Here is a 22,069-nt window from a genome sequence, read left to right as displayed (position 1 = left end):
AGATCGACTCGAAAAAAAACACAAACAATTAAGTTTTCGGTCCACTTCATCCGAATATTATTATCTGATCATCTCCGAAAATTATAGGCGTTGTCATTGATCGTACCTGGATCCTCGTGGAAAATTTCAAAGCGATCAGCTCTATATTTTCGCTTTCTAGTGTGGTAAAGGGGTTACTAAATGAGAGTAACTCCCACATCCGAGTACATACGACAATATAATTGTTATCAATAAAGGTCAACCACTCCGCTTGAATATGCTATCAACTTCTCGGGTCTTTGTCCATCAGTGGTAAATATATACGCTATAGAATACAAATTTTGTTATTTTTCACACAAAAGTCTGGGTCCATTTGACCCGCTAAATATTGACCGATCTTTATCAAAACAGGCATGCTTATTCTTATTCTTTGGTGCGATCCCCTCAAAAATCCTCAGACAAAAATAAAGCTTTTTGTTCATTTCATCCTCTAAATATTAAACGATCTTTACCAAAAACAATAGGGGTGTTCATTGGTCACAACCCATCCTACATGCAAAATTTCGTGAAGATTGGTCCATAACTGAGGCCTATATCGTGTTTACAAATTGTAAAGGACAGATGGACGGGCACACAGGTCTTGATCGACTCAGCTAGTCGATCTAGGTATCGATCGATATACGTAAAGGTGGGTCTAGGTCCAATATTTCGCGGCGTTAAAAACTCTTGGTGCTGATTATAGCTGTAATATTCTGACAACATAGTTATGTAGGGTATAAATATATATACCCTTCACAACTCTCATACATCTTAAAACGGGACGGGGCCGACTATATGATACCCTTCACCACTTTGGGTATACTAAACAGATGCATTCTAACAGACGTCGCATTTTCAAAGGACCATTGACTTGAAATTTGATGAACTAAAATATGTGACCTATATCTAAATGATTAAGATCAATCGATAAACATGTCATTCTGTAACCTATACTTAACTCCTCATTTGGATAGATAGATAATGAGACCAGATTATGTATATCTATTTAAAGCAAATCTCAATCGGGCACTTGTTGATTATTTGAAACCCAATAAACATGAAGTCGGTCGAATATATGTCTGAATTTCAACAAAAAGAAACTACGTCGTTCTATATTCAATTTGTGCAAAATTTCGCGTCAATCTGAGAAAAATGTGGATGGAATGTGGAAATATTAATGGAAGCTATATCTAAACCGATTTCAACGAAACTTGTCGATTTAGTACGCTATGCCAAATTTTGTGCAAATCGAAAATTATATAGGGACTTTGGTACACCATTTACATTAAATCGGACGAAAATATATATGGAAGCTGTATTTAAATCTGAACCGATTTCCCTGAAACTTAACATACATCTAGACTTAATTCAGACTTAATTCAGTATGCTTTGCTAAATTTCGTTGAAATCGAAAGATATTTAGGGACTTTGGTGCACCATTTACAATAAATCGGACGAAAACATATATGGGAGCTATATCTTAATCTGCATCGATTTTCACAAAATTTAACTCACAACATTCTAGACTTAATTCAGTACGCTATGCCAAATTTCGTGCAAATGCAAAGATGTACAGGTAATTTGGTCCACCGCTTACCTTCAATCGCACAAAAATATATATAGCAACTATATCTAAATATGAACCGATTTTTCCCAATTTCAATGGAGTTCGTCCGTGGGCCAAGTTAATTAGCTGTGCTAAAATTCATCCAACTCGGATCTTAAATGCGACCTGTACTTTGTTTACAATTTAACATGGACAGACAGATAGAAGACGGACGGACATATTCTCAAATAATGGATAGATATAGTGATAAGTGATCGGAAATTATGATAACGATGAGTTACGGACGGAATAGCTAATTTAATGTACCTTCCATACTATGGGGGAGAGTATAAAAAGGTACGAATGTGCCGGATTGTTGATCGTAGGTTTTCACACGTTTTTGGCAAATCAAACAGCTCCTATTTGTTTTATTTTCTCAATTTGCTTTCCTTTCTTCGGTGTTTTCAGTTTTACGAAGATGAAAACATTAGCGGGGCCATGCTAGGAACATGCACATTGTGATTATTGAGCTTTAGTTTCAATATCATAGCTTGGTATCCATGATTCATTTGCCAACAGTTGTAACCTTTTTGAGGCAATCTGGATCGTCGTTGTCGATGTTTAAAAGCTAAAACCAGCGAATGAATGTCAATATCATCACCAACCTCTCTGTTAATGATTCGACAATTATACAAACTTATTTTTGTTGACGTGCTCGGTCGACCAGGATGACCATAGTCATTGTTATCTTCCCGGCCTTCTGTAACCCTTTATGGTCCAATGTTGCCCACAGGCAACAAAATGTTTTAATGCTTATATTTAAAACTCAGCGAGTAAATATATATTTTTTGCAAAACACAGGTTAAGATCTGATTATGGAGGACACATATCAAAAGAAAAATCAAAAAAATTTAATTGGTGAAGTTATGTGCTTTTCAATATATAGTTGGATGCAAAAATGTGTACAGTACTAAATTGTGTATACAGCCCAAATTATTTAAATAGCTCCGTATTCGAAATTTACGAGTTGTACCCTCGAAATTATTTTTGGTTCTTGTAAAAAGAACCTAATTTATAATTAAAATAGATTTTTCGTCGATATTGCATTTGGTTTTGTTGATATTGGACTTTTATTTTTCGGAAAGAAGGCACTGTATTTGCCGAATGCAAGGATGTAGCGACGTCAAATTTTATTCATATCCTATTTAGTATATATGCATTAAACCCTTGCACAGAAAATAGTTTTATAGCCACGTAAGAAAATTCGGCCAAAACGGGTTAAGCCGATTATACCACAATTGTGTTCTGCTCATAGTAGACTCGCCAAAGGCCACAATCAACATTTCAAATGTCCTTGCACATTTAATTTATTTTTTGTACAAACCTAAAACTTAAACATGTATCAATTAACTGTAATTTTATACACTTCTTTCTATTAATAAAAAGTCCATGAGCACAAACGCCACCTTTCAATTTGAAGACCGACTCTCAAAATTATTATAGTTACAATGGGACTGTATGTACATCGTTGAAAATACCGTACATAATAATGTGTTTGAGGTTTGTGGCTTTACTACAATAAATATCCAATACGTTCTTATCATACTTTTAGGCGTTATGAAATTAACTATTAACTCAACTTTTGGGAAATTAATTGTTTCTACTTATATATACCACTAATATTGTCATGACTTTTAAAGCAGAGATACAGTTTTGAAATATTTTTTTTAGTTTAATTAAAAACAAGAACTTAGTAATAACCAACTTTTTTTCATAAATATGCCCATCACTGAAGTAGAACAAAACAGAATATAACAATTTGTAGAAACACAAAGAAATATAGTAAAATAAAACTAAAGAAAACAAAATTAAAGACTAATAACAACAAAAATTCGAAAGGTAACTGTATATTTTCCGTTCGAATATGAAGAATTCCATGAATTGGCGCATCACACGATTGACAAAGATAGCAAACAGACGGAGTTGATTTCGAGTTGTCTTCTTTGGCAAATTTCGTTTAATTGATTGTTCAGTTGAAGTCAGGCTATTAGTGCTTGCAAAAAAATATTTTTGCGCGCACTATACGGTTTGGCAAACAGAAGTGTATTTGTTATTGTAATTTAATTGTAGTGTGCTACAAAATTTGTAAAAAATAAATTATCTCATTTTTGTTAAATTATTATTTATTGTCAAGTAAATTGTTTGTTAATTTATTAAAATCTGAATAATAAAACATTATAAATTTTAAGCGAATGTAAGTGCGAATGAATAATTGTGATACATAACCTAAAAAAATAATTGTTGGATAACAAAAAAAATCGAAATGTGTCTCATCCATAGGGCTTGTATTTTACAACGTCCGTTATACAATGTTCGCAAGAAATTTGGCAATGTTAATGAATTCTCTGCCGCCCGAAATGTTGGTAGCAAATTTGTATGTCATCGATCGTTGTGTATATTTGTCATGTGTGTACTTTTGCAATTGATTTCGAATGCTGATGCCAGAGGACCATGTGATGTGGATCAATTTGCCTGCAAAGATGGTCGTTGCATTCTAAAAACGAAAATGTGTGATGGCCGCTTTGATTGTTCCGATAATTCAGATGAAATTGATTGTGGTAAGTTTTTTTTATTTTTTTTAAAAAAAAGTTAAGGGTAGGGCCCGATCGCTGGTACTTGATTACACCAATATAATTTTTTGCAGAAATCCATATTTCTGGATATATGGAGGTCAATTCATGTGGCTAGAAATGTGGGTATGGCCACTTGAAGTCATAATTACAACAATGTATTTATTTTTTGAAGGTATGGCTACCAAGATATGTGCTTCGGAAATGTCACCGGTACCCTTACATAAACTTTGTCCAATGAAAATATTTATAACAATATCGAAAAGTAAACGGGACCTGTGTATAGGAGCACTTAAAAACGGGGTCCTATATTGAAAATCTTCCGAAAAGACCCTTCGAAATATTGAAAATGAAGTAAAATGTCTATATACTTCACACCACACTGCGGTACAGGGTATTATGTATATGTTTGTAACGGGTAAAAGGAGGCGAGATAGACACATGGTTCCTTTTGAGAATACGCATAGAGTCACTTTCTGAGTTGATTTATGTATGTCCGTCCGTCTGTCATGTATTCTTGTGAACAAAGTACGGGTCACATTTAGGATCCGATTTGGATGAAATTTGGTACCCTAAAAAATTCAAGTTTGCCCGAAGTTATATGTGGCTATGCCTAAAGGGGAACAAATAATGATTACATAGTGCAGGAATGAGCGAATTTTTGGGGTTGTCATGATATAAAGGGCTATACCCAACATAGGGCCGATATAGCTCAACCCGAAATTTTAGTTTTGCATCTCAATACTTTCCTTCAGGAGGTATCATTATATGAGTGAGATGCCAAAATTGTTACCGAAAATTGGAGGCTGCCCTTATATGGGCGCTAACCGAAAAAATTTACCTATATTTATAACTCTCTAAGAACTACATAACAACTAATTCGGACGAAAAATGCGGTAAAACCGTGAAAAAACTGAACATTGGGGGTACCGTCATATGGGGATTACCAGAAAAGGTGGACCTATATTTATAATTTTTAGTTGAGAAATTTGCTACTCAATAAGAACTCAATGTACCAAATTTCAGCGAATTCGATTGAAAAACGCGCTCATGGATCGATATAGCCCATCTTCGAACTTAACCTGCCTGCAGACAAAAGATACTATTCACAATTTTTACATGCTTAGATTGTCATAGAATTTTACGCTGATCAAGAGTATACATACTTTATAGAATCGGAAATGATTATTTCGATGAGTTACAAACGGAAAAACAAAATTAGTATACTCTCCACACTATGGTGGAGGTGGAAATTGAATTGTATTTCCTTCCTCATGTGTATGTGTTCATAAAAAGGTCAGGATACAAAATAAAACACCCAAATACAGACACTCGGGTTGGAAACTGAGCAGGAACTTTTACTTAACGAAAATTATGAGAGACCTTTGTATGGGGGCTCTTAACAACATGATCTACCGGGATGAAGTATTTAATATACCTGAAATAGGAAATGCTAAATATGTCAAAATCTATGAATCTATATCGAAATAGTCCTTCAAAAATAAATATGTCCCCTCACCAAGAAATCAAAATGTAAATTTATTGCCACATATTATGGAAAGTACGACTAAAGTCTTAAAAATTCCGAAAATGGGACCGGTATACATAAAATATTCTGCTAAAACTTTTTGAAGCCTCTAAGAATCCGTTTATGCGGCTAAAACCTTCAAAATAACGAAAATAATATATGGGTGGACTATGTCGAAACATCGAATATACTCTGAATAAAATGGTTTTCGCCCTCAAAGAACCCAGAATGCCATCACTTTTTCTTTAGGAAAATGTGGCAAAACCCTTTGGATATTGGAAATGAGGTCGTGGTTTTAAAATGTAATATGTCAATATATGGACTTATATTGATAATTTTCTGCGTGCGTTCCAAGAACCCCGAATGCCAAATCCCAATCACGTTTTTATGGAAAAATGTGACAAACCACTTCGAAATATTCCAAATGTAGATCAAAGGAAACCAGATAGATTCATGGATCCTTTTGTGATTATGCATAGAATCACTTTCCGAGTCGATCTATGCATGTCTGTCCGGGACTATCTGTCCGTGTTAAATTGTAGACAAGATTCAGGTCGCATTTATGATCCGAATTGGATGAAATTTTACCCTAGGACGAACCCTATTGAAATTGGGAGAAATCGTACTGTAGTTAGTATAATCGAAACTGTGGAAAGTTTCGTTGAAATCTGCTCAAATATTGCTCAAATAGTTTCGTCCAATTTTAAGTAAATGGTGCACCAAAAGCCCAGAGCTAGGTTGATTGGCACAAAATTGTACTGAAATTAGTATAACCTAAAGGATATTGTACTTATGGATATATTTTGTATGTACCCAAAGTGGTGAGGGGTATCATATAGTCGACCCTATCCGACTTTTGAACTTTCCTTACTGATTTTAATAGGGATTTATTAAAATGTAGACCTATTTCGATAATTTTCTGCATAGATGTTTGTCAGCATGCAGAATGTCATATTACAGAAAATGAGTCCAAAACCTTCAAAATGACGAAAAAGGGTCGAGACCAGTTTACTGGGCCAGTGCCAAAACATGGGCCTATATTCATAATATTCTGAATAATTGTATATCGTCTACCAAAACTCCATGAAACCAAATAACATCCACTTCAAACTACCGAATGGTACCGCCACCTTTAATAGAACCCCAAAAGATGTAAGGAAATATTCCGCATTTGAGGCCCTTGATCTTGGGAAGTACGCAGTTTCTCAATGAAAACATTCGAAATAAGTTCAGCAGGGCCGAACAGTTTATACCCTCCAACAAAGGAATACCCCAATGAAGTTTCAAAGCCCACTTGGGAATAGAGAGCATAGTAAATCGAATGAATATATAACTACAATTTTTTTTTCATGGAGACTTTGTAACTCACTTCTGTTAGGATTTTTTTCTAAAATCATTACGAATATGTAGATTACTACCCAAACAGACTCGGGAAAATATCGATTAACAGACAGTCTCACAGTCTCAAAAATACTCAACATATATTGCAAAAATTTCGATAGGAAAACGATTCCATTATTGTCAAAATGTAGGAAAGTCGGGGTGACGTTATATGAGATTATGTCTTAAAATTTTACCCTCAATTATGGTGACCCGACTTTTGATATTTTAAACCTCTTGAGAATGTTTGATGTCATACCGATTCTGCTCCGAAGGTTTAGTCACATTTTTCGTTGCAATTTTCTATTATTGCTGGAAGAGAGGTTCTCAATGTTATCGGAAATAAAATGGTATCCCAAATAAACCGCCAACACTACTGAAGTTGTAGACGCAGGCTCGGTTAAACTGTTTGGTTTGTTGCTGTATACCAGCAACACCAACAAAGTCGTTGTGTGCATTTGTCGCGATGTGACAACACACAACAGTGGGAAAGGTATGGAATTGTTTGTAAATGCCTTGTTAACCTCGAAGTGAGGCACCAGCGAAATTCTCATGCAGTTTATGTCGTTGGTCAGCTAAGTTCTTCGCTTTGTTACAATAGACATTTGGGTTTGAAAGGTTTTTTGTATGGAAATAAATTTAGTTACACGGGCATCTCATAGGGAATATCAGTCCGCATCTAAACAAATATTAACCTATTTTGAGCATCCCCTTAACTGGCATCCTAAAATGGATTTCTTCTGAAAGTTGTTTATCCCTATAGTAGATGTTATTCAACGTTAGGACCGATCAAACATACTACCTTATATCGATGCATTTTATTTTATTATACGAATGAACTGAAAACTTTATCGTCTACCACCTTACAAATTAATCCTGAATATTGATATTATTCCAAATAAATTTTCTCCACATGTCTTCCAATTTTTACAGATTATAAAATGTGCCGTAAACCCAATTGGTTCCAATGCAAACTGCCGAACGGCCCCTGCCTGTCGTCCGATCTCCTGTGCAATGATGTTGAAAATTGTCCCGGCGGTGAAGATGAACAACATTGTGCACATCATGAACGTAGCGGTGCATCCGATTTTGGTATCGGTGGTTGGTTGACCCTACATCGAAATTGTACACAATTCGAATACACTTGTAAATCGGATAAATTATGTATTCCGTATAATTTTATGTGTGATGGTAAGGCGGATTGTGTAGATGATTCGGATGAAGTAGATGGTTGTATACGTGCCCAGGCAAGTTGTACGGGTTTCTTTTGTGCAAATAAACGCTGCCTGGAACGAAAGAAATGGATATGTGATGGCATTGATGATTGTGGCGACGGTAGCGATGAGAAAAATTGTGGTAAGTTGCGGCAAAATGTTTCATGGTGGATTCTTGGAGGGCGAAAAAAACGATATTTTTAAATATTTTTTGCAAAATTTTTTCACCAAGTGACGGTAATTCGGATTCCTGGTAAATGGAAAAATGTATTTCCCGAACATTTTCAAAACATCTTTATGTTTTTTTATTGGCCTCTATGTAGAAGTCCCCCTAATATACCGAAGTCCTCTCTCAAGTCGTTCGTATTTTTCGTTTTTCAGCCGAAAACTGCACTCCCGAAATGGATAAATTTTTGTGTAGCAATAATATCACCTGCATACCCCTGGGTAAGGCCTGTAATGGTGACATAGATTGCCCCGATCGTACCGATGAATCATTCCGTTGCAATCAAACAGCCAACAATTGTGCGACCAAAAAATGTCCACCGGCTGCTACCTGTAAAATGATGCCACAAACGGGAGCCACATGCGTGTGTCCCAAAGGTTTTAAACATTCACTGGCGCAGGATATTTGTGTAGATGTAGATGAGTGTGTCGAACAATTTGGTGTTTGTAGTCAAATGTGTGTCAACACCTTGGGTAGTTATCGCTGCCAATGTGATGAAGGTTATGCTCTAAAGGAGGACAATCGAACTTGCGAAGCTATCGGTGAAGAGGCTTTACTACTGTATACGACACAAGTGACCGTGATGGGTGTCAATTTGCGTTCACGACGTGTCTATACAGTGGCTAAGAATCTGACTAAAGTGATTGGTGTGTCATACAATGGTGAGCATATCTACTGGACCAATATACAAAATGAAGGTGAAAGTATTGTCAAGGCAAATCCGGATGGTAGTCAGCAGGAGGTGCTACTGACATCCGGTTTAGATGCTCCCGAAGATTTGGCAGTAGACTGGTTAACTGGTAAGTAGAGGTGGTCACTTTTTTATAAGGGGATGACTTAAATTATTTGGAATTCCAGGCAACATTTATTTCTCGGATAATGTTATGCATCACATTGCGGTCTGCTCAAATGATGGCCGCTACTGCACTGTCCTGGTCACCGATGATGTTCATCAACCGCGTGGCGTAGCCTTGTGGCCACAACGCTCCCAAATCTTTTGGTCCGATTGGGGTGTAATACCAATGATCGCTCGTGCCTCCATGGATGGCAGAAATTCCATACGCCTAGTAACCGATAAAATCCATTGGCCCAATGGTGTCGCCTTGGACATGTACAATGATCGAGTCTATTGGGTGGATGCCAAGCTGGCGACCATTGAAAGTGTACGCTCAGATGGTCAAGATCGTCGCACCGTGTTAGAAGACATTCTCAAACATCCCTATGGTTTGGCCATATTTGAAGATAAACTTTATTGGTCCGACTGGGGTACCAAGTCCATACACTCATGTAATAAATTCACCGGCAAAGATCACTCAATTATTACCAAAGATCGTACCATTTATGCCGTTCACATTTATCATTCGTCGAAGCAGAAGAAAATCGCCCATGCCTGTGAACAGGCTCGATGCTCTCATTTATGCCTGCTGGCGGAAAAGAATAGCTACAGTTGTGCTTGTCCCGACGGCATGCAATTGGGACCGGATCGTATGCGTTGCATTAAGACCCATAAGAAACAGAGGCTATTTTTAGGTGTTCGTAATAATCTCGTCGAAATGGAGCACACAACATTTGGTCGGCACACGGTATCGGCTACACATCATTTGGATTTTTTTATACATGAAATGGCCTATAATAATATAAATAATACGGTCTTCATTGCCGATAATTATCAGCATGTAATTGGTGAATTTAATATACAGGGTCAATATTTATCGAAATTGGTGCGAGCGAATTTGGGAAATATTACCGGTTTGGCATTTGGTAAGTTATTATACCCTTCACCACACTGTGGTACAGGGTATTATATCCTTGTGCATATGTCTGTAACAGGCGAAAGCAATCGATATAGACCCATGGTTCCTTTTGAGAATATGCATAGAATCACATTCTGAGTCGATCTGTTCATGTATTTTTGTGAACAACGTGCAGATCGCATTTATGATCCAATATGGATGAAATTTGGCATATGTCACTTATTTGGCCCAAGGAGGAACCCTATTAATATTGGACCAAATCGGTTCAGATTTAGATATAGCTCAAATATATAGTTTCGTCCAATTTTATGTCAATGGAACACCATACTGTCAATATTGGTCCGATTGAGACAAAATTTTGCACAGGGTACTGAATTAGGTCTAGATTGATATATGTCAAGTTTTGTTGTAATCGGTTCCGATTTACATATACCTCCCACATATATAGTTTCGTCCGATTTAATGTAAATGGTGCGCCAAAGTTTCTATATATCTTTCGATTTGCACGAAATTGTGCATAGTGTACTGAATTGAGTCTAGATTGACGTGTGTCAAGTTTCGAGAAAATCGGTTCCGATTTAGATATAGCTCCCATATATATTTTCTTCCGATTTAATGTAAATGGTGCACCAAAGTCCCTATATATCTATCTATCGATTTGCACGAAATTTCGCACAGAGTACTGAAGTAAATCTAGAGTGACGTTTGTTAAGTTTCGTGAAAATCGGATCAGATATAGATCCTATATATAATTTCGTCCGATTTTATGTAAATGGTGCACCAAAGTCCCTAAATTCCTTTCGATTTGCACGATTTTTGGCATAGAGTGCTGGATTAGGTCCAGAATGATGTGTTTCGTGAAAATCGGTTCAGATATAGGTATAGCTCCAATATATATTGTCGTCTGATTTTATGTAAATGATGCACCAAAGACCCTATATACCATTCGATTTGCACGATTTTTGGCATAGGGTGCTGAATTAGGTCCAGAATGATGTGTGCTAAGTTTCGTGAAAATCGGTTCAGATATAAGTATAACTCCAATATAAATTTTCGTCTCATTTTATGTGAAAGGTGCACCAAAGTCCCTATATGTCTTTCGATTTGCACGAAATTTTGCATAGTGTACTGAATTGAGTCTAGAATGACGTGTGTCAAGTTTCGAGAAAATCGGGTCAGATTTCGATATAGCTCCCATATATATTTTCGTCCGATTTCAGGTAAATGGGGCATCAAAATCCCTATATATCTTTCGATTTGCACGAATTTTGGTATAGCGCACTGAATAAAGTGTAGAATGATGTGTGCTAAGTTTCGTGAAAATTGGTTCAGATTTAGATATAGCTCCCATATGTAAATAGTGTACCAAAGCCACTATATTTACTTCAATTTGAAGGAAATTTGCTATAGCGCACTGAACTGAGTCTAGAATTACGGTTCAGCTTTACATATACATTCGCCTGATTTTAGGTAAATGCTGCACTAAAGACACATAGCTAGGCCTTTTGACACAACCTACAGACATGCATATAAATTAATCTCTAACAAGTTTCCTTGAAATCGGTTCAGATTTAGATATAGCATAGCTTCCATATATAATTACGACCTATTCATTCAATTTCATGTCAATGTTCGTTCGAAAAGGCGACGTCTGTTAGGATACATATGTAGAATATACCCAAAGTGGTGAAGGCCCAGTCCGACTTTACTACTTTCCTTACTGGTTTCTAATATTACAGATCACCTGTCTTATTGCTTATACTGGAGTGATTCGGAGAGACATGTTGTTGAAGTTTTCTCTCTGCAAACCAAACAACGAGCCATTGTATCATTTTTCTCGGGCATAGAGGTACCCATTGGATTGGCGGTAATACCAGATGATGGGTAAGTACATCTGAAACAAAAATTGGATCTACATACATGCCAAAATAATTCGATCTTCATTATATTCTATCTTCAATAGCATCATGTTTATTGCGTTAAGATCCCGGCGGCATGTTCATATCGATCAAAAATCTCTTAGCGGTCAAGGCGAACACACCCATGCCTTCGAAGATGAATTGGGTGATGATGATATACGATTTGCAACAGATTTTGAGACAAAAACCCTCTATTGGTCCGACAGTGATTTCGGACGCATTTCATTTTCGGATTATCGTAATTTAAGGGCCTACACTTTTCGTGGTCGGCTTAAACGTCCCTATTCGATAGCCATCGTTGATGAAGATCTTTTCTGGACAGAATTAAATTCAAATATTATCCATTGGACACATAAGAGTAATATGGGTCCATTGAAACGATTCGATATCGAAGTTAATCGAGAATTGTATAGTACCGTTTCCCTGCCCGTGAGAATACCCATTTTGGCAAGTTCATCGCCAATTGTTGTCGATCATCCATGTCAACATTGGAATGGTGGTTGTTCCCACATCTGTGTGACATTGGGGAAATTTGCCTCGGGTTGTCTTTGTCCTGCCGGTTTGGTATTTCGCGATGCCACCAATCGGACGTGCATTGAAGCTTTGGATTGTGAATTCCGTTGTAAATCGGGTGAATGTTTGACAATGTCGAGAAAATGTAATGGCCGCAAAGATTGTCCCGATGGTTCGGACGAAGAGAATTGTGAAAATGGCAAGGGGCATAAACCGCAAGTTATTTGTTCCATAGGAGAGTTTAGATGCCACAATGGAGAGCAGTGTGTGGACGGTGATCAACGTTGTGATGGTAAAAAACAATGTTCGGATGGTTCCGATGAGGAGCACTGTGAGAAATTCGGTAAGATTGTCAGGGTTTTCGATTTTTGTTTTTGATTTGGAAATTAATATTTGATTTTTTTAGATAAATCCAAATTCTGTCACCGCCACCAACATGTCTGCGACAATGGCAACTGCGTTGACTTCAGTGTCATGTGTGACGGCTTCAACGATTGTGGCGATAATTCAGATGAGGCAGATTGCCGACTGGCCCGTGGCAAAGATGTTACCAGTCCAAGGCGCATTTGTGGCCCCGATATGTTCCAATGCAATTCCGGCACTTGTTTGGCGAAAAGTTGGGAATGCGATGGAAAAATTGATTGTAAAGATGGTTCCGACGAACATGACAAATGTGGTAAGTGGAGAAGAGGCTAAAAATCGCCTACGTATTTGAATGGCAATGTCGCGACCACTTCTAAAAGTGTTGCCTCTCGATTGGGCATTTAAAAGGCAATACAATTGGACAGATTTCAAGGGTATAAGAGACATGAATTTTGTCGTAGCTTTTGCAACAGTTTCAGTCGGATTTTCCAATCGATGTAGCCATAAAATTTCGACCTGACCCAAATTCACATCGCTTTTCTTGTCTTTTAATATTTTCAGCTATTGAAATTATTCTTATTTTCTTGCAGGCATTCGAGAATGTCCCACGAACATGCACAAATGCCTTTTGGGCCAGTGTATCGATCGTCGTCTGGTCTGTGATGGCAACAATGATTGTGGCGATACTTCGGACGAAATGAATTGTGATATGTCGGCGGGTAAAAAACGTAAAATGTCTTGCGGTGATGATCGCGTTCCCATGTTTGAGTGTCCTAGTGATCCCAATATTTGCCTTGATATGTCAGCCAAATGCAACGGGTCTGCCGAATGTCCACGCGGAGAAGACGAAGTTGATTGTGGTAATATTTGCAGTATTTACGAATTCCATTGTAAAACTTCGAAAGAATGCATTCGCAACGAATTCCGTTGTGATCATGAGAAAGATTGTGCCGATGGTTCCGACGAGGAGAATTGTGAGCATCGTGGGGCGTGGAATCACACCACCAATGCCAAACATACCCATGAAATGGCTTGTGGTCCGAAAATGTTCGATTGTAAAGATAACCAATGTGTCGATGAGTCTAGGGTCTGTAATGGCTTTGAAGATTGTGATACGGGTGCCGATGAAGGCCCACTGTGCAAAACGGCCTGTGATCCTCAAGCTGGTCATCCGGTTTGTCAAAATAAATGCCGACCCACACCATCGGGTGCGGTTTGTTCCTGTTTCAGTGGCTATAAACTTGATGCTGATCATCGCACCTGTGTCGATATCAATGAATGTGAAGATTTGGATCCATGCGCCCAGCTGTGTGAAAACACTATGGGTTCGTATCGTTGTTCATGTTTTCCTGATTTTATGATGCGTCCTGATAAGACTTCATGTAAATCGATTGAAAGTGAGAGGTCATTACTATTCACCACCTTTGATGAGGTACGCAGCATGACGGAACAGCCGATTGTTTTAAAGGTAGCCTGGAAAGCGAATGATTCGAAAGTTACGGGATTTGATATAAATATACGTACACGCAATGGATATTTGATAGTGGTGCGATCAAGGCGGCCTTGGAAGTTCAGATGCCAAGTAAAGTTGCTGTCGATTGGATAACGGGTGAGTAATCACAAATTCTCAAAGTAGATTTGAAATAGATGTTTTGTAGATATATTTGAAGTTCTAAAATTTCTTCTATCTATAGAATAGGACTTTTACCTTCAGAAGATGTCTTCTATCTGTAGAAGAGGTCTTCTATCTGTAGAAGAGGTCTTCTATCTGTAGAAGAGGTCTTCTATATGTAGAAGAGGTCTTCTATATGTAGAAGAGGTATTCTATATGTAGAAGAGGTCTTCTATCTATCTGTAGAAGAAATATTCCATCTATAGAAGAAATTTTACATCTATAGTCTCCGTTTTCTAAGCTATACACTCGAATTTATAACCCTTTCATCCTTTCATATGCAGGCAATGTTTATGTCATCAGTCGCACGGCACAATATCAAATAGAAGTTTGTTCGTTCGCGGCGAAAATGTGCGGTGCCGTAATTAAAGTTCAACCCAGGGAAACAATAAAAACCCTCACCGTAGATGCCTACAATCGGAGAATGTTTTTTGTCATAATGCAGGGACAAGCCTTTGGCAGTCATCGATCACGCATTGCCAGCACAAGTTTAGATGGCGGTGGTAAACGTGATTATCTGCTCAATAAAGAGATGACCTTTGTTACCACACTGGCCTGTGATCCCTACAAGAAAATTCTCTACTTCACCGAATCATTAAGTAAAACTCTACAGGCTATTAACTATGGATCGGGTTCTAGCCGTACCCCCATAACCCTAATACAAAAGGGAAATGTGGTTATGCATCCATCCGGCTTGACATGGTATGAAAATCAGGTGTTCATTGTAAATATGGGTGCCCGTGAGGCGGTACGCTGTTATGTGTATGGATCGAAATCGTGCAAGGCATTCAACTTGAATATTCTCAATGCCGAGGATATTTTGGTGGATGGCATCTCCAGGCAACCGATGAATAGAAATCCTTGCAGCATGGCCAAATGTCGTGGCATGTGTGTCCAAACGGAATTCAGCTATGAATGTATGTGCGGTGATTCCATAGTCAGTGAGAGTAAATATTGCGAATCGAGTAATGAAATTTCTTCAAGTGCTCTGCTAAGAAATCGTTCCTCCGCAATGGATGAAGATGAGAGTTCCTCACATGTTGTACTCTTTGTTGTGCTTATGCTGCTGGCAGCTGCATTAACAGTTTGTGGTTTGGGGTATTTGTATTATCGTCGCAAACAGCAGGGTCAACGTGATTTTATTCGTAACCTGCAATTCCAGAATCCTTTGTCGTCACTGTTGCCACATCAGAGAAGTGCCAAGACCTCGACCTTGGACAGTGGGCTCATCAGCAGCGGAACGGGAAGTTCGACGGGAACGACAACAGCATCGTTCGATGAGGACAATGACCGGATGTACTTTGCGTCGCAAATTCAGAAATTTCTACGCGGATCATCGTCCAACAATAATACGGAAATTCTCTTGGAAACGGCCAAGGTAGGTGGGGTAACATCAGCATGGGAGGTGGAATGGCTACCAGATATGGGGAACATTTTCAATAATTGGTTTTATTGTGAATTTTTTTTATTGCTTATCAATATTTAAGTAGGCTTTTTAGTGGTAGTGTTATAGGTCAAACGTGTTTTTGGAAATCATAAATACCATCTACCTTTTTCGTCAGCCAACTGGCTTCCTTTATTATACACCATTTCCAAAATCTTAATATCAAAAAAAACAACAACAGGAACCTTTATTAACAAATTTCACTTTTACAGCCTCAGGAAATTTGCACCATGGAAAAGAGTAGACAACCCCTCGCCCTTGTACCAAATATCATGGTTGAAGAGCCCGACAATGATATCACCCGAACAGTGGGAGATTATGACAATGATGCGAGAGCCAGGCTGGTACCCTAGATGAATATAAATTTAATTTATTATTGTTAAATGCAATGTTTTATTTGTCACAAGTGAAAACACATTATGTTATACGCATGTAAAATATTTGTATATTTTTTTTAAATTATTTTGTATAATATGTATATTTTTTATTTGTATATCCTGCATGTTAAAGTTAAGGTATTTAAAAGTTGTTCTCCTATTTTGAGCCCCTATATTTTTTCTTCCAATAAATTATTCATTTATTTATTAAAAAAGTTAAGATCGGATATTTTCTTTCATAATGAAGAGGGACCGTTAGCAATGAACAGGTAAAAATGCTGTTAAGTTCAAAATTTTAATAACCATGATCATGATGTTCATATTTAAAAATCGATAGAGACTTTTATACAGGATAGACGCCATGATAAATTGCTGTTACTAGAAAACGAAATACCAAAGAATTGACACTAAAATTGGAAAATTTGGATAAGACCCTGAATATAACGAATATGACGGAGGATCTTTGTATAAGCTCCCATACAAAGAAATGTGGACTTCTTTTGACAGCCCATGAATAGATCCAACTCAGTGTAAAACATATGCCAGAAATGGGGAAATGCCTTATCATTGGTAATTTTTAATAAGAAATTAGTCATGACAGGATCTTGAATATACCGAAAAAGAGGTGAGAAAAATATGGTTGAAATTCTGAAAATATATATTAGGGGGTAAAGGTAGCCCCCTGGACTATGGGGCTAAATTAAAACAGAGATCAATATTGATATTTTTTGGCAGTGAAATTTATTACATCCAATTTGGTTGGAAACGTGTTCAAAATGCTTAAAATACCGACTTGGGTCAATATTAATAATTTTTAGTTAGGGTATGAGGTGATACCGTTAAAGAACCCAAAATACCAAATTACAAATCCCATATTGGGGGGGCACCATATTATGGGGGCTATCCTTAACCGTGGGTCAATATTAAACGATTTTAGACGGAAATGTGCTACACAATGAGAACCCAAAAAACAAAATTAAATCCAATTCGGTTGAAAAAGTGTCCAAAATACAGGATACTGGGGTTACAGTTATAAAGGGGCTATTCTGAAACTTGAGTCACTACTAATAATTTTTGGTACGGAGATGTGCTATACGATGAGAACCAAAAATGCCAAATTGCAGCCAGTTTGATTGGGAAACGTGTCAAAAATATTGAGTATTTGGGTGTACCATTATATGGGGGATACCCTAAAACTTGTGTCAATTTGTATAATTTTTGGTACGGAGATGAGTTATACACTGAGAACCCAAAATACCAAATAACACCAAATTCGTTTGAAAACGTTTCCAAAGTCCCAAAAATACCGCATTTCGGGGGTACCGTTATATGGGGAGTAACCTGAAACTTGGGTCAATGTTAATCATTTTTGGTACGGATATGTGTTATTCAATGATAACCCAAATCGCTGTCCAAAATACCGAATATTGGGGGTTCCGATATACGGGGGCTATACTGAAACATGAGTCAATAGTCATCTCCCAAAATACCGAATTACATCGAATTCGGTTGGAAAACACGTTCAGGAACCCCAAAATACCGAAAATTGGGAGGTACCCTTATATAGGGGGTAGCCGACAAAATTGACCTACACTTCTAATTTTTAGTGAAGATAAAAAACTCAAAGTACTGAATTATAGAAATTTCTGTAAAAACGTATTCAAAACCCTCCAAATACTGAAAATTTAAGGTACCGTTATATGGGGGCTAACAGAAAAACTGGACCTATATTTATAATTTTAGTGGAGATATTTTGGTACCCAATAAGAACTCTATGAAAAACGATCTCAAGAACCTCAAAATACTGAAAACTGACGGACGGACATGTTTTGTCATATTATTTTACACTATCATAGAATTTTTCCCTGATCAAGCATATATATATATATACTTTATATGGTCGGAAATTATTATTTCGATTAGTTACAAACGGAAAAACAAAACTTAATATTCCCTCCAAACTATGGTAGAGGGTATAAAAAATTTCGACACATTGATTACAAAAGCCATATAATTTCAGTCAATTTAATTGAAAAATTCTGTATTTTGGAGGAAATTAAATCGCTGCCAATTCGATTAAAATAAACCAGTAAGGAAAGAGGTAAAGTCGGACATGGCCGACTATATGATACCCTTCACCACTTTGGGTATATTCAACAAATGGAATCCTAACAGAAGTCACATTTTTGAAGGACCATCAACATTAAATAAAACATTTCATTCCGCAACCTATTTTGGTCAGCTTTTAAAGCAAAATATCCAAATTTAACCGATTTCATCGAAATTTGTCACATGTTAGGTTACACTTATTTCAGTATGTTTTTTGCATTCGGACACATTTTGAACTCTTCATTTACTTATAATTCCAAATTTCGTGCAAATCGAAGGATATATAGGGACTTTGGTGCACTATTTACCTAATATCGGACGAAAATATATATGGGAGTTATATCTAAATCTCAACCGATTTTCAGGAAATTTAACACATCTTTCTAGGCTTAATTCAGAATGCTAAGCCAAATTTCGTGCAAATCGAAGGATATATAGGGACTTTGGTGCACCATTTACATAAAATCGGACGAAAATACATATGGGAGTTATATCTAAATCTCAACCGATTTTCAGGAAATTTAACACACTTCGTTCTAGGCTTAATTCAGAATGATATGCCAAATTACGTGCAAATCGAAGGATATATAGGGACTTTGGTTCACTATTTACCTAAAATGGGGTGAAAATATATATGGAAGCTATATCTAAATTTGAACCGATTTTCACGAAATTTACACCATTTCGTTCTAGAATTAATTCTGTACGCTGTGCCAAATTTCGTGTAAATCGAAGGATATATAGGGACATTGGTGCACTATATACCTAAAATCGGACGAATATATATATGGGAGCTTTATCTAAATCTGAACCGATTTTCAGGAACTTTTACACACGTCGTTCTAGGTTTAATTCAGAATGCTGTGCCACATTTCATGCAAATCGAAGGATATATAGGGACTTTGGTGCACCATTTACATAAAAAAATATATATGGGAGCTATATCTAAATTTGAACCGATTTTTCCCAATTTCAATAGGGTTCGCCCTTGGGCCAAATACGTGAACTGTGCCAAAGTTCATCCAAATCGGATCACAATTGCGACCTGTACTTTGTTAACAAAAATACATGGACGGACAGACGAATACGAAATTCCAGTCTCTTGAAAAATGAGGTTAAGATCTTCCAACTACCGAAAATGTGCGGAATTTCTAAATGGAATTTACGTGAGAACATGGAACTATGACGAACATTTTCTGTAAAATAGGTTTTCACCCTTTGAAAACCTGGAATACAAAATTGGATCCACTTAGTTTGGTGAAATTGAGCGAAAAATATCAAAATACCGAATTGGCCTATATTTTGGAGCTATAGCAAAACATATTTCCATATTGAACATTTCCTGCAGGGGTGTTTCTCCATATAAGAACCCGGAAACGGAACCTATTCCAATGAAACATTGATATACTTACTAATGCTTTAGTAGCATATTTATTATTGCTTCTCACAATTTCAATGATTATTATAAACCTTGTAACAATTTGTTTTTAACTTGCAATAACAATTCTGAATTATTTTTTTGGCTTAAGCTAAACTTGTATAACAAAACAAAAAATCTCTAAAACAAAACAAAAAAATACAAAATATTACTAACAAAAAGCATATTCTAGATACTAGAACTAAATATACATACAATGATTTTAAGGTTCATATAGTGATTTACTAAAAAAATTTTGCATATTGAGAATTACATTGGAAACTTAGAATAACAAAAAATCAGAAAAAGAAAACAAAAAAGTAAAATTTTTGAAATAAAAAAAAAATTAGAACTAATTTATAAAATACACCTTACAAAGCTAAAGAAATTTTCCTACATTCCTAAACTGATTTAATCAAACGTTCCTGGCGTTCAAATATCTGCGTCTTACTTGCCATACTCTCAGCATTGGCAGTGTTGGAATTCGAATTGACAGCATTGCTGGCTGGCAATTGGTCGCCATTTCTTTGTTTCTCCAAAAATGACAGAGATTCACGGAATGCCAACAGGAATTCATCGGCATTCTTTTGACTGAAGCACATGGGAGGCTTTAGTTTGATCTATCACGATCTTTGACCAACTCGACGCCAACAAAGAGGCCCACACCACGAACATCACCGATGATCTCAAATTCATATTTAAGTTCACGACATTGCTGGAGCAAATAATCACCCACAATGCGGGCATTTTCCTGTAGACCCTCCTCTTCGATGACACGCATCACGGCATTGGCAATGGCACACGACACGGGATTACCACCATAGGTATTGAAATATGCCACACCGGTGTTATAAAATGCTTCGGCAATTTCTGGAGTTGTGACCACAGCACCAACTGGATGACCATTACCCATGGGCTTGGCAACGCATACAATGTCGGGTATAACACCCTGCGTTTCAAAGGCCCAATAATGGCTGCCGACACGACCAAAACCAACCTGCACCTCATCGGCGATGCAAACACCACCCGCTTCGCGAACAATATCATAGGCAGCCTTAAAATAGCCTTCAGGAGGTATAATCTGACCACCACAACTTTGCAGCGACTCGGCAATGAAACCCGCCACACCTTTACCTTGAGCCTTCAACTGTTCACAAATATCACGTATGGGTTTCGTGTAGATTTCAGCCATATCAGCATTAGGGTAATCTTTATCCTTATATTTGCCACCATACACGTCGGGGCAGGGAGCAACGTGGACATAATCAGGTTTTGGATCACCACCGGGTTGATTAAATTTATAGGGGGAAATTTCCATTACCGATGTCAAGTGACCGTGATAGGCACTAAAGGGAAAAAAGGGGAAGGAATATGTTATTTAGTAAAAAGTCAAAGAATACCTTTTTGTCAAATACTTACTGGTCCAATGTAATAATATCCTGACGTTTGGTATAGTTCCGTGTCAAACGTAATGCCAAATCATTGGCCTCCGAACCCGAATTGACAAAGAAACATACCGACAATTGTCCCGGCATTTTACTGGTCAACGTTTTGGCACACTGCACCAATTCGTCGTGTAGAAAACGATTATTGGTAGAAATTGTGGCCATTTGCAAGCAACCGGCCCGCACCACCTTGGGATGACAGTGGCCCACTGTAAGGAACAGCAAAGACGGTAATAATTAATAAAGGAAAAAGGTTCATTTTTTTATTGAACATTTTTGTGAATTTAAAGAAAATGAGGAAATTGAGAGAGAGGGAGAGAGATCTCCTAGGTACAAACTCAGGTTGGAAAATTCGGCTAAGACCTTGAACATACATTACGGGTGACTTTTGTGTGGAAGCAATGGACGGACTTATATTGAACATTTTCTATGACCAAGTTTTTAACTAAAGGTCTTGAGTGCTAAATTTGTGGATTTTGGATAGGATTTTCAATCGAATTGGCTGTTATTTGGT

General features: G+C 37.2%; 1 protein-coding gene and 1 pseudogene across 1 annotated transcript; one reads left to right on the top strand and one right to left on the bottom strand.

The window, feature by feature from the left end:
• Positions 1 to 4,028: 4,028 nt before the first annotated feature.
• On the top strand, positions 4,029 to 16,560 carry LOC133332967 (putative vitellogenin receptor). Its single transcript, XM_061541331.1, is given in 11 exon segments — positions 4,029 to 4,182; positions 8,036 to 8,458; positions 8,698 to 9,342; positions 9,401 to 10,303; positions 12,036 to 12,180; positions 12,260 to 13,071; positions 13,135 to 13,404; positions 13,682 to 14,626; positions 14,629 to 14,700; positions 15,048 to 16,141; positions 16,420 to 16,560. Coding segments are annotated over 11 exon segments (5,604 nt in total).
• A 3,948-nt stretch (positions 16,561 to 20,508) lies between these two features.
• On the bottom strand, positions 20,509 to 21,771 carry LOC133332968 (alanine--glyoxylate aminotransferase 2-like; annotated as a pseudogene).
• Positions 21,772 to 22,069: the final 298 nt, after the last annotated feature.

The sequence above is a fragment of the Musca vetustissima genome, unplaced genomic scaffold (assembly GCF_032173495.1).
Source record: "Musca vetustissima isolate MV318-11 ecotype Yass unplaced genomic scaffold, APGP_CSIRO_Mvet_v1 utg10790, whole genome shotgun sequence".
Taxonomy (NCBI): Eukaryota; Metazoa; Arthropoda; class Insecta; order Diptera; family Muscidae; genus Musca; species Musca vetustissima.
The sequence above is the reverse complement of the archived record's forward strand: the minus strand, read 5'-3'. Positions and strand labels throughout refer to the sequence as shown.